Here is a 13800-nt window from a genome sequence, read left to right as displayed (position 1 = left end):
ACAAGGTCAACACCTAACTGTCAATTTTTAAAAAGACATAGTCTTAACTAGCACAGTTTCTGTTAGAATTCTCTGATCTTCTCAGACTACCTGGTACTGAGATCACAGGCGAACCTGCACACTGTAACGTGAATTTTACAAAATTAATTCGTTTATGAAATATTCAACTTTGCTTTACTTTTTTCTTCCTCCTCCAACAACAACAACAAAACAAAACAAAACAAAACAAAAAAAAAGCAAAAAACACTTTGGTCTTTCCCCGAGGCCACAGATCTCCAGGGCCCATAGGTTGAGAAGAACCGCTCTGCCTGACCAGCAAGGCCCTCCTGTGGACGCGCCCATCTTTGCCGTCACGAGTCTCCTCCCCTAGGGGGCGGGGCCCGCGCAAGCGCGACCCGGGCTCAGGAGGAGGCGGGGCAGACGCGGCTCTGACTTCCAACATGGCGCATGCAGGTGGCGGAGGCTCCGCGGGCCGGGGATTCGGTGGCTCCCGCTGGGGTCGTTCGGGCTCCGGGGGGCACGAGAAGCTGCCGGTACACGTGAGTGATAACACCAGCCTCCTCCTGGGGACCTGGACGCCCGCGGGATGGCGCCCCGCCGTGCGGCCCCGCCTCGGCCTCCCCTCTGCGCAGCCGGGGCCCGGGGACCCCACACCCCTTCCGTAGAATCCTTCGGTCTTCGCGGCGGCCTCTCGGTTTCCCCCTAACAACTCATTCCCACCGCTTCTCGGACTTCTCAGAGATGCGGCGGTCCTTCTCGACATCCCCCGGTCATTCCTGCGGTCCCTGTCATTCCCGGGACCCTACGGTGCGCCCCGAAAACCCGCGGTCCTCTCAGTTGGCCCTTACTTACCCTTACCGCCCCTCGGTCTTCTAAGGGATTTCGCGACATCCCCGAGACGCTTCGGTCTTTCCCGCCGATCCTCGGACCAACCCGGAACTCCTCGAGGCCCTTCGGGATTACCCGCTGGCTCTCAGTCCTCCCAGGCGGCCGTCGGTCCTCCCCGGAACACCGCAGTTATCCTTGGCGGCCCTCGGCTGCCCCTTGCCACCCCTTTCCTATCCCTGGCCTTCCATCCCTCAGTCTCCTCATCGCTCAACCCCTGACCCACCCATGGCCTTCTTGTTCCCTGCAGGTGGAGGACGCTCTCACCTACCTCGACCAGGTGAAGATCCGTTTTGGTAGTGACCCTGCCACCTACAATGGCTTCCTGGAGATCATGAAGGAGTTCAAAAGCCAAAGGTAATTAATCTGGAGGGCCTTGTATAGCCAGAAGCGGTGGGCTGAGTCCTCCAACCCCCAAACCAACTACACTGTGGTCCCTCAGCTGGTGATCTTGCACAGGATTGGAGGGCACTGGGAGCCTCTTCTAAAACAGTCACAAGATGAGGTAGTTCTGAGGAACTGATGGGAATTTCTGGGAGGGATGAAGGAATTAGGGAATTGAGGCCTAGACAGGGAGTGTTGGGTGTAGTTTTTATTTAAAATGTTGATTTGGGGGTAAGATGTCTCAGTGGGTAACAGTGCCTGCCACCAAATCTTACTACCGGAGTTCCAGCCCCAGAGAGAAGAGAACTCAGCTGTTGACCTACCTGCCCTTGAGATCTGTGGTACACCCCAAATGCAGAAAATAAGTAGGGTACAGATTTTGATTGTTTCGGGAAGCATTTTTGTTAATGCTGCAAGAAAACATTACTTATGAGGGGTATGCACAATCTCTTCTTAACTCTTGTCCCTAAGATGCTTTTCATAGCACTGATCTGGAACCAGTGTGGAACTGTTTGTACACACCGAGCAGTTAGGTGTCTTGGGTTGCCTCTGAGTTATGCCTATCTGTGTTTTCTAGAACCTTCTGGGAGGGGTGGCTTGGTTTAGGTAAGGGGCCCACTCTAGTGACAGGTGGGTGGAGCTAGGACCAAGGTTATCAGTCTGTCAGCTTCCCACAGATCTTGGTACTGACTTGCCTGTCTGCTCTCAGGAAGTGTGGAAGGCCTGGGCTGTTTTCTTGTGGATATTCAGGGTATTGAGGCCAGAAGAAGACCCTCATGCCATTCCAACTTTACCAGTCTCCCAACTTGAAGGCTCTGGTGTTCACATACTTCCTTTAGTAAAACAGAATGTATCCTCACCCTTCCCTAATTCATAAAATATGAGGGAATTTCTCACTTTGCTTGGAAAACTGTGTCTTCCTGTTGAGTCTCAGCCCAGCATACAACTCTTGGGACATTTTCAGAATTGGGCCCAGGTCTGGAAATACAGTTATGTAGTTATATACACACCCTCGCTCTTTCTCTCTCTCTCTCTCTCTCTCTCTCTCTCTCTCTCTCTCTCTATCTCTCTCTCTCTCACACACACACACACATACACCCACACACACAAGTATATATATATATATATAATTTATCTATATGTATATGACCTAGCCACAGATGGTCTCACATGGTGGGGCTCATTTTGTTAGTGGGACATGGTGGTTCATACCTTTAATTTCAGGCAGAGGCAGGCAGGCATATGGAGGCCAGCCAGGGCTACACAGAGAAATCCTGTCTGTAAGGGAAAAAAAACAAAACATCATGTTGGGCGGTGATCTGGGTGCATCTGGGCAGTTTACTCCCAGGATGCTTGCCCACTTGCATTTCTTTTTTTCCAGCATTGACACCCCTGGCGTGATCAGGCGTGTTTCCCAGCTCTTCCATGAGCACCCGGATCTCATCGTGGGGTTTAATGCTTTCCTTCCACTTGGATATCGTATTGACATTCCGAAAAATGGCAAGTTGAACATCCAGTCGCCTCTGAGCAGCCAGGTAGGCTTTGCTTGAGTGATGTGTACCTCAAGAGTCGCACAGGAGCACAAGTAGGCATTTGTGATGTTGCTGAAAGCCTTTATACAGCTTGTTCTTTTTCTAGGTTCTCTAGTGGCTGGCCAGACAGAAATACAGAGACAGGCTTTATGTCCCATCAAGTATAGTAGGTGGCATGTAGTTCATTGTGGGATAGTACACTTAACATGGGCAAAGTCTCCTGGGATTAGTCCCTAGCCCTTGGGGGTGGGCATGTAGGGATGAGATTTCAGGGTCATTGAATCACTAGTTGCTGAGATCTGGTCTTATGGCTTTCCCACTTAGTCTACCAGGCCAAGTATGCGCTGGTGTCTTAGAGCTTCTATTGATCTCAGGCCACCAGTAAAACTGAGGTGGCTGAGCTATATGCATGGGAATAGCTGTTTCTCTCACTGTGTCATCAGATTGCTAAAGGCTCTTTTCTCAGCTCAGGCTTGGGCTCAGCAGCCTGCTGTGTGTAGTTCTCCACTCTGCAACTCACACCGTAGCTTAGACAAGTCTGAACCTTATCCTCATGCCTCAGTCTTCAAGTTTTAGGATAATATGAGAGCTGTTAACACAGGCTTTCAGTGAGGTTGGAGGAGGGACTCAGGAAATATGGTGTGGCCCCACAGGCTCTCTAAGTGGCTCCTGTGTAAGTTCTGTCTGCTCTGCGCATCAGCAAGCTTAGTGAACCTCAGTCCAGCCTTTTCCAGTTCCCAGATGGAACTCCTATAAGTACATGTCACTTGAGTTTTCTGGGTCTTCCATTTCCCACCTGTACCTGGAACCCAGGAACTGTGATTATCTGTGCCTTCACAGAAGTAACTCTGGACTCTGTGGCTGTGATACAAGGTAGTATGAGCTGTGTCAAGAGCAAAGAGCCTGCCTAGGGCATGCATGATGTCAGAACCCCGTCGCCACTCACTAGAAAGCTGAGCTGCAGGGAAGCAAGCTTGCAGGAAGTGGAGTCTGAGTCATGGGAGTGTGCTGTTCCCTTCATAGGTGGCTTAGGTGACCAAGGGGCCCCTGTGACTTACAGAAAGGATGTGCAAAAAAGTTTTAGATCCATGAAGAGGGCACATCTACCTGTCCTAAGTCACATTCCCTCAGGGTACTCTGGAGCCCCTTAATCTTGGTGACGGTGAATGACCTGGTAGTGACCCAGGTGTTTCTTGCTTTCTAACTCAGGGACTCCAAATTTTACACGTTTTCACATGTCAACAACCTGCTGATTTCTAATCTCTCAACCATTTTTCTGTTTTTGCTGTTTTCCTTATTTGATACATGGTTTCCATAGCCCAGCCTGGCTCTGGAACTAGGAATTCTGCTTTAGCTTCCAGAGCGCTGGGATGATAGGCACCTATTGTCTCAGCACCCTAGCTTTAGTTTTTTGAAATGTAACACTCTTGCTCTCTCCTGTCATGCGCCCTCTCATCCTCTCTCCTTTCTCCTCTTTCCCTCCATCCCTCCTTCCCTTTCATAACATTAGTTAGGGTTGACAGCTACTTTTGAACACTGTTCCCCTATGTGCTGACAAAGGTGTTGAGCGAGTCCCCAGCTGTTGGGATGCCTATGGTGGGATTTCTGAGCCTCTCGTTCTTTCTTGTGAGGAGCTCTGTACTCTAGAACAGTGTAGTTCTAGTACTGTGTAGCACCCAGGGCCTCTGACCTTTCAATGCAGGGACACCTGTGCCCTTGCTGAAAGCCAGGTAACAAGCACCGGGCTCCCAGTTGACAATACAGAGGGTCAAGCAGAGCTGGGTGATTGGATTCAAGGTATCATTTCAGCACTTAGGAGATTTGCCATGAGTTCAAAGTTAAGCCTGGGCTATACCTTTTCTTACCTGCCCCCTGTGAAGGGAGGGGACAGATAACCTTGCTCTGCCGCAAGCAGGAAGCTTGGACCACATTTTACCTGCTGTTGCTGCTCCCCAGCAAGCATTCTGGGAGCTGTTGCCTCAGATTCCCCACTGGCACTCACAGGTGGGAGGAGTGTATATTCCTTGTGTTGGTGCTGCCCTCCTGACCAAGCTCTTCAGGGTCACTGAGCTGTGTTAGGGGAGGAGTAGGAAAACCAGCTGTCAGTAGGCAAATGACGGTGGGACACCTAGCTCCTGGGGATGGTCAGATGGTCACATAGGACCTTGGTCTTGCATACTTATAGGAAGTTGGCCCTTTACCACTCTCTTTGGGGAGACTTGGTCAGTTTTTGACAAGGACAAGAAGTGTTTTGGGCCTGATGAATTCCAAACCACCACATCCTTGGACACTGGTCCTCTGTTTAATTTGAGGTTTAGGCGTAGGACTCCCAACGTTGATAGCAGGGACATTGTGGGAGTTGGACCCAAGTAGGGAAGGACTTTGGCGGGGGATGGGGCCATTAGAAAGGTTGTGTGTAAAGTAGAGTAGGGCTGGAGGGAATCTGAGAGGTAGGCTTACAGGATACTGCATGCCAGGAATCAGCCAATCCAGAGACCCCTGAGAGGTCCCGGAGGACAGGACCCAGGAGGCGTTAGAGGGTAAGGTGTGCCAGTAGTTCAGACTGGCCCTTCTGGTAGAGGCAGAGGCCATGAGGCCCTGGCAGCTGGGGCTGGCTGTTTGCTCATTTAGGTTCTTGAATATCCAGGAGAGTCATGGTTCTGGGCAGATGTGAGGCAGAGTGTGTTAGGTATGTAAACAAGGCACCCTAAGTGCAGTCAGGGAAAAGGATGGAACTGTTCCAGCAGTGCCTATCTGATTCAGCTTATAAGCTGTATAGTAGTGGTTTTTATATTTCCTAAGATCACAACAGAAAATTGTATTATGTTGTACGAGCATCACCACTAATTCTAGAACATTCATCACCACTAATTCTGGAACATTCTGTCACCACTGGAACAGACTCTGCCAAGCACTCATCTATTTCTTGTCAGTATATTACCTCTTCTGTACATTTTATCAGTTACTCCCATCATAGTATGTGTCAGTGTTTCTTTTCTTGCCTGAATAATGTTCCACTGGATGGACTATGTTTCATTCGTCTGGGGATTTTTAAGTCCTTTCCACCTTTTGTTGGCTTTTATGAGGAGTTGAAGTGTTGACTGTTGGTGTATGAATCCTTTCCAGTTTTGAAGCTGATTATAGGATTACGGTTGTTGGACCATAGAAATTCTCTGTTGAATTATTGGTTACTGTGGCTGTTGCCATAGTAACTGTCCTTATTACCATCTAGTGCATTCTGCAGATTCCCTGGCTAGAGGGCTGGCTCTCTCTGTGCCATCCGGGTTTATTTGGGGAACCAGAGCGATCATACAGTGCTGGGGCATGTCCCTGAGTGGCTGGAGATGCCCTAGGCTTGCCAGGGGCAGACTCTGACCCTGTGACCTTGAGTGAGCAGGCAGGTTCCTCAGTCTTAGCCCACATTTGTTATTAGTGTTGGCTTCCAGCACTGTGTATGTCCACTGTTGTAGCTCAGTCCTGCCTTCTAGTTATGTGTGGAGGCCTGGTCCCAGTCCTTGAAAAGAATACTAGTTGGTCTTTCATCCTTGAGTTCTGCACCTACAGATTTGGCACAGATTGGACATTTAAGGGAATGTCCATGTGTGCTGAGCATACAGGGTGGCTTAGAGGACTGGTCAGGTCCTCTTAAGTCACCCTGCAAGCCAGAAGAGGGCACCAGATCTCATTATAAATGGTTGTGAGCCACCATGTAGTTGCTGGGAATTGAATTCAGGACCTCTGGAAGAACAGACAGTGCTCTTAACTGCTGAGCCATCTCTCCAGCCATATGTAGGTTGTTTTTTTTTTTTTTTTTTTGAGACAAGGTTTCTCTGTGTAACTCTGGCTGTTCTAGAACTTACTCTGTATGTAGACCAGGCTGCCTTGAACTCTGGTTCCCTAGTGCTGGGATTAGAGATATGGGTCACCACCATCTAGCTGCTGGCATTCTTTCAAGAAGTGGGTGCAATGCAAGCCTTCCTTTAGGAGTCTGAGCCCTTGCTGCTGGCACCTCGACTTCTGCTTCCAATCTCTTGAGGAAAATTACCTATAGTCCACGTGACCACTCAGGTGCCATGTGTGAACCTGTTGCCCAAAAGAGGGAGCTGCTAGGGAGAACAGGACAATCATTAAGTCACTAAAAGAAGATTCTGGAAGATCATGGTGAACATGGATGTCATGAGCTGAGGGGTAGTGACAGTGACCCACTGGAGAGTTGTGGGATGGTTCCTGTTGGGAAGTCCAGCTGCCATTCCCTTCAATCTCACAGGGCTCTATTCCCTCAGGGCTCCATTCCCACAGGGTTCTGTTCCCACCGGTTCTGTTCTCCTGCAGGGCTCCATTCCCTCAGGGCTCCATTCCTACAGGGTTCTGTTCCCTTTTGCAGGGCTCTGTTCCTCCCACAGGGCTCTGGCAAGCACTTTGACCTGGACTGCAGTTCCACCCTAGAGAGCCAGACACCAGGATGCTGGTGTCCTCCTTGCCAAGCAGGGTTCCATAGAGCTTGTGTCTACAGCTGGAGAAAAATTCGCATAGTATGCCCCGCTGACTGATGACTCTCACATGAGTTGTCTGGGGCTTAGTACCCAGAGGCCCTGTTGTGAGAGTCTTTTGAGCTAGCTGTGGCTAGATGCACATGCATACATACCCACTGTGATTCTCCCTTGAAGCTAGCAGACCCTGTTTCTACTTTAGAGCAGTCTTGCTAAGATGGGGACATTACCCACAACCCTGTATAAAGTTCCAATAAAGTTCAGCTTCCAGGATCTGTGACTCCCCTTGCATGCTAATCTCTCAAAGTGAAAAGGACTTGCTAGAGCAAACCTCTAGCCTGGGGAGGCTGAGGCAGGAAGTTGGTTAGAGTTGAAGCTAGCTAGGCCTCATAGACAGTCTCAGGAACACAGGGCTGGGCTTTGTTGAAACTGCAGTTCTAGCTGCAGTGCTTAGAGATCTAGGGAGACTCCAGAGGAAAGAAGTACTTGATTCCCAGGGGTACATAGGGCTTGCAGGAACACTACTTTTCAGCAGGTAGTAACAGTGCGTCATCTATCTCCTGGCTACCCCATGCCACTCACTGCCTGTTTTTCATAGGACAACTCTCATAACCATGGTGACTGTGGGGAGGACTTCAAGCAGATGTCCTACAAGGAGGACAGAGGCCAGGTGCCCCTGGAGTCTGACTCTGTGGAATTCAACAATGCTATCAGCTATGTGAACAAGATCAAGACCCGCTTTCTGGACCACCCTGAGATCTACAGATCCTTCCTGGAGATCTTACACACTTACCAGGTGAGGCCCAGCCAATGCCTTGCCACACCTGGGCATTGTTTGCCATTTCGGAGCCAAGAGTCCAGGACCTCACAAGCTAGCCATACACTTACTGCACACCACACTCCAGCCAGACTCTTTTGGGTAGATTTCCTCTGCCAGGTCACACCCCCAGTGTTCAGTATGGTTCTGGGGGATTCAGGAGTTGAGGTAGAAAAAAGGTGCATGTTGAGAGGTGTGTATGTAGGCTATCCACTGGTGCAGTAAGAATACTGACTAACAGGGAGAAAGAATGCTGGGCACAGCCCCTGAGGGGTCCAGGGGTCAAAGTACACAGCTCCGATTCTCGTATGGTAAACTTTCTGAGCTACTCAATAGCTAGCACTTAAAATGATAGGTTATGTTGCCAGTACCACACAATACATAAAGTTGCAAAGACAAAGAAGATTTTTTTCTTTTCTTTTTTGGCATACAAGTTCAACACCATAGAGCTAACCTAGGCTCTCTGAACTTATAGAACCCTAATAATGGTCCACATTTGACATCACAGCTCCATCACTGTGTGCCAGGGGAAGCAGCTTGTGTTATGTGGTTGTGGAAACCTGTGACATTGTGGCTCTCAGCTTAGCAGTACCTCTAGGGAGGGCACAGATGTGGGATACTTTTTGTGTTCTTGGGGGTATACCAGCCAGCTGGGTGCAGTTTGCTACCAGACTGTGTCTGACATAAGTCCTATCACAAGCAAACACCATAAACTCCTTAGCTGTCCTGTGTGGCAACCCTGCTGAGGCTGATATGCTGGCTGGTGGTGGCTTAAGGAAGCTTGGTGTATGCCCAGAGCACAGGCCACAACCGAGGTATATGCACTCTGCCAATTCCCATGGCAAGATCAGCTCAAGGTTCTTATATCTCTGTGCTAGAGTCTCAGCTTTGCCTGTCTCTGGGCATGGAGAGGTGGCCATCCCTTTTTGTTTTTAGGTCACTCTCCTCCCCCAAACAAGGTTTTTCTGTGAAGCCCTGGCTGTCCTGGAATTCACTCTATAGACCAGGCAGGTCTCAAACTCAGATCTGCCTGCCTCTGCCTCTTGAGTGCTAGGGTTAAACGTGAGTGCCACCACGAACCAGTCTTAAGTTGTGTTTTTTAAACAGTGGTTTGATGTTAGATATGGTGGCACATACCTTTATCCAGGATTCAGAATGCTGAGCCAGGAGGATTGCTGTTAAGTCCAAGGGCCTCCTGAACTACACAGTGAACCCAGCCAGGCTCTCCTGAGTCATGGTGAGATCCTTAAAACCAACCAAGTTTGTTGGGGATGTTCTGCTAATAGTCATGGATTCTCCACTGAGGAGCTGTTTTTAGTTCTGGCTCCTGTTTGGGAATATTAGGGTTAAGTTTCTTCTTTCCCTTCCCTTAGTAGGCTCTACAAACACTGAGCATTTTTCTTGGGAGCTAAGGGTATCATTTACAGGGTTAGTGAGCCTGTGTGAGTTCATTCCTAACATTATGTAGAAAACCAAAGATCAAACAATATAGCTTCCCTTCCTGAAGCAGACAGTGAGCTACAGTGGCTGCTGTCAAGTTGTGGCCATGTGGCTACTCTGTTCTCTTGACCGTGAGTGTATTGAGTGTAATACAGCATATTTCTACCAAAGTCCTTTTTTAAAAAAACATTTTTTTGTTTTTAAAGAATCATGTCTCAACCTATAATTCAGTGTAGCCTGGTATTGACAGTCCTGCTTCAGTCTTCTGAAATATTGAGTTCATAGGTGTGTTCTATGACACTGTTCTTAAAGTTCACCTGGATTCTGCATCCCTGTCCCCAGTCTTCAGCTCCAGGTTTGCCTGCCTCCTACACCTTGGCTCCCCTAACTTCTGTCTCGTCATGTCTAGAGCCATTCCCGGCTCCTCACCTGTTCCCTGATCCAGTAAGCATGGCTCCCTCTTTGAAAGGGTACCAGAATGTTCTACTTGGTGCCCCCATTGCTCTGAGGCCCATCGTACCCTCCCCATTGAGTATGGCAGGGCTCAGACCAGTGACAGCAGAACACACTTATAGTGTAGGTACAAGGCTGATGTCTGCAAAACTGCCCATGCCTGCCTTGCGGTCCTGCTCACTCTCTTTTATATTTTCTACATGCAGAAAGAACAGCTGCACACTAAGGGTCGTCCATTTCGTGGCATGTCTGAGGAAGAGGTCTTCACAGAGGTGGCCAATCTCTTCCGTGGTCAGGAGGATCTGCTGTCAGAGTTTGGACAGTTCCTCCCTGAGGCAAAGCGGTCTCTGGTGAGTGCCAAGTGTCCAGAATCCTGCCTGCAAGATGTGTGCAGAGCTAGAGTCTGCTGAGCCTGTCTTACATACTGTGACTACAGTATTGTTGGAGTACAGCTGTCTTTACACAGGGACGAGGACAGTGGTTCAGGCTTGCACAAGTGCCTGGGACCAAACTGCACTTGGCTCCCCACTTCCTCTCAATGGCCTGAGGCCTGCCAGAGATATCTTTTCTGTCTTTTTATGCATATTAGTCTTTTTTGAAAAGTAGAGATGAAATTCAAGAACCTTAAAGTACACCAAAAAATTCACTTTAAAAGTATTAGTACAGGTGGTAGTAGTGGTACAACCTTTAATCCCAACACTGGGAGAGGCAAAGCCAGCTAATTTCAGAGTTTGAGGCCAGCCTGGTTGACATAGCCAACTTCAGAGTACTCAGGACTAAATGAACCCATCTTAGAAAAATAGCACAGTTCATTGCCACGCAGTGTACTTAACAGTGAGCACAACTGTTACTTTCAGTCCTTACAGGTTACAGTCTATCAGCACTCACCCTGCCTGTCCCCCAGCCTCTGACCTGCTTCCTGTCTGGATTTGCCTGCTCTGGACATTTGTCACTGGGGTCTGTGTATTTATTAGCCTTTGCTAGTGTTCCCAAGTATGGGTTTTTCCATTTCGTTCACTTCGTTCACTTGTGTTGTGGACATGGAGTGGTTTGCTTTGAAGCCATTAGGAATGAACAAACTTATACAAGTAATTGTTTGGATGCCTGATCAGCTCTGGATCGGCCTCCCTGGGCTTCCCAGATTACGTGGTAGTTTCATTTAACTTTCTGAAGAACTTGTGCTTTCTGTGGCAGTGGCTCCATTTCCCGAGTCCTACCAATACTTGACTTTCCATTCTGTGTTCAGTTGTTTTACAGCTAACAGAGATGTGCATCAGCTTTGACTGCATTTCCCCAGTGCTGATTGATTTTGCTGACTGTCATGTTTGTGTACTGGCTGTGTTTTTTTTTTTTTTTTGTTTTTTTTGGTTTTTTTTTAGATTTTATGAATGCAAGCTTTATTAATAATGTACCTTCCATAGATATAAATTCCAACAGCCCCCTGTCCCAACAAGGAAGTTGAAAAGTCAGAAATCCTGTGACATGCCATCCCTGCTTTGGTATCCAGAAGACAGTGTGAGACTCCTTAAGGCTTCCAAAGCTTTGGGGAGTCCAGGGTCATTTTGAGAGGACTCCTTGGGGTTCTGTCTGGTGGTCCCTCTTGATGTACAGTTGTAACAGCATTTTTTTTCAATTCTTGTGGGTCTTACAGGTCTTAGACAACTGCTTGAGAATTATCTCACACGTCTTCTTGAAGAACCAATACCTGATCTGTCCTTTTGTCAGTTTAAGTATATCAGCCAAGGCCTCCAGAGTCTCCTGGTTAGGGTTGGGGTCTTTCTCAAAGAACGTTTTTAACTCCTGGAACAGGTTACATGTGAACTCAGAGCTGATATCCATGCAGGAAAATGTGGAGTTGTCTTCATCTCAGTTGCTTCCATCATGGCCACAGCTTGAGTTCCTTTCTTCAGTTTTTCTGTATTTTAAGATATGTTATTTATTACTATTTGTGTGTATGTTTTGTCAATGAGTTTGTGCACCACATGCATGCAGATGCCTATGGAGACCAGAAGAGGGCGTCAGACTACTGGAGCTGGCATTGACGGGTAGTTGTAAGCTGTCATGTGGATCCTGGGACCTGAATCCAGACCCTCTGCAAGAACAGCCAATGTTCCTAGCCATTGAACCACCTGTTGCTGCAGCTACAGCAGAGTCCTTGTTATGCTCCCACAGCTCCTTAAAATGTGTGACCTGCAGATTCTCACCTCTATCTCCTTTTACCTTTTTTCTACTTAAGTTCATGGTTTTGATGCACAAAATCTTTAGAATGTTTTTTAAAAAAGAATTATTTATTTTATATGTGTGGGTACACTAGCTCTTCAGATACACTAGAAGAGGGTATTAGATCCCATTAAAGATGGTTGTTATCCACCAAGTGGTTGCTGGGATTTGAACTCAGGATCTCTGGAAGAGCAGTCAGTGCTCTTAACCATCGAGCCATCTCTCCAACCTCCCCCTCCCCGTCCCCCATTGCTCTTAAATGTTAAACTTTAGGAGCTATTGCTGAGCAATTAGGTCATGAGATTTTCCTTATTTTATTAGTTTTAGCTCTTCAGCTGTATTTTGTCTATGGGCATGATCTACTTGTCTAGCACAGCAGTCGAGTCTGACATGCTGGGCTCCATCTTGACAATATTAGCATGCATGCTTTGCTTGTGGTGACTGTTGCCACCTATTGGTCTGTGTCTTCTCAGGCCTGCTATTGGCATTGCAGCTTATACAGCAAGTTGATGAGCAGGAAGCATTGTCCCCCACCTGCTCCTTGTTACTGTGCCAGCTTTCCAGCCTCTTGATAATTGCACATGGTTTGTTTATTTGTTTTCTCTTTGAGATTGGCTCTCCCTGTAGCTCAGGCTTCTGGTCAATTTTTTTCAATTACTATTACATATTTATGTGTGTGTATGACAGCCACAGCCGGATGGAAGTCAGAGAACAACTTGGGAAAGTAAGTTTTGCCCTTTCACCTATATGTCTTGGGGTCACACTCAGATCCTGACACTGTATCCCCTGAGCCACATTGTTGACCTTGGCCTGGTTTTGGTCCTGTCAGGTGTTTTGTCCTGCCATGTTCTCATTGTTTTGTCAGGCTTCTTTAGTCTCACCCAGGCTAGTGGCCAGTGAATAGCCTTGGACTGTGTCACCATGTCTTGAACACAGTGTCAGCCATGGGTACAATGAAACCTGAAAATACTACACCAGGGAAGCTTGTGTCATCTAGTCTAGAACTGTGGCTTCACTGTTTCTCCTGCCTGCTATCTAGTCACCTCCAGGGCCCAGATGGCCCAAGCAGAGCCCAAGGAGCCATGTGGCCCGCTGTGTCCTTCAGTCTCAGGTAGAGCCAGGCTGGGCCTTGCTTTCTCCTCAGAATTGTGGCTGTCTACTCAAGATCTTGCCTGGACTGCTGGTTGACTTCCAAGTGATGACTGGACTAGAGGCATGTTCCCTATCATCTCTCTGAATGTCCCCAGAGCTGCACAGACATACAGAGTGCATGGAGGGACACTAGGACCCTTCTGCACTTCTGCTCTGTCTCGAGTCCATCTGCTTGTTTGTTTCTGGAGTTAGGAAGTTCTAGTGAGGTTCTCTTTGAAATCATGGTTGTAGTCTTAGTGGTCTGTTTTGTTTTAAATGTCACTGTGACAGGCTTAATAGAAGAAGGGTTCATGTGGCTCATGGCTTTCTAGGTCTCTGCTGCTGCTGTTGGCTCCCAGGACTTTGAGACCCACAGGGGGACCGGGGGCCACTTCCCAGCAGACAGCAGACAATGGGCTTGGGAACCCCTCCCCTTCCCTCCAGACAG

The 13800-nt window shown here is 48.2% G+C and overlaps 1 protein-coding gene across 2 annotated transcripts in view; it reads left to right on the top strand.

Annotated features, from left to right (window-relative positions):
• The first annotated feature begins 421 nt into the window (after positions 1 to 421).
• The window catches only part of SIN3B (SIN3 transcription regulator family member B), a 35009-nt gene continuing 21630 nt past the window's right edge, over positions 422 to 13800 (top strand). For both annotated transcript variants that reach the window (XM_080929097.1, XM_080929098.1), the window contains exons 1-5: positions 422 to 539; positions 1136 to 1242; positions 2651 to 2804; positions 7890 to 8087; positions 10208 to 10351. In XM_080929097.1, coding sequence (XP_080785223.1) covers positions 441 to 539; positions 1136 to 1242; positions 2651 to 2804; positions 7890 to 8087; positions 10208 to 10351 — 702 coding nt within the window. In that variant the 5' untranslated portion in view covers positions 422 to 440. The remainder of the gene's footprint in view (positions 540 to 1135; positions 1243 to 2650; positions 2805 to 7889; positions 8088 to 10207; positions 10352 to 13800) is intronic.

This window comes from Micromys minutus (assembly GCF_963924665.1).
Source record: "Micromys minutus genome assembly, chromosome: 14".
Taxonomy (NCBI): Eukaryota; Metazoa; Chordata; class Mammalia; order Rodentia; family Muridae; genus Micromys; species Micromys minutus.
The sequence above is the reverse complement of the archived record's forward strand: the minus strand, read 5'-3'. Positions and strand labels throughout refer to the sequence as shown.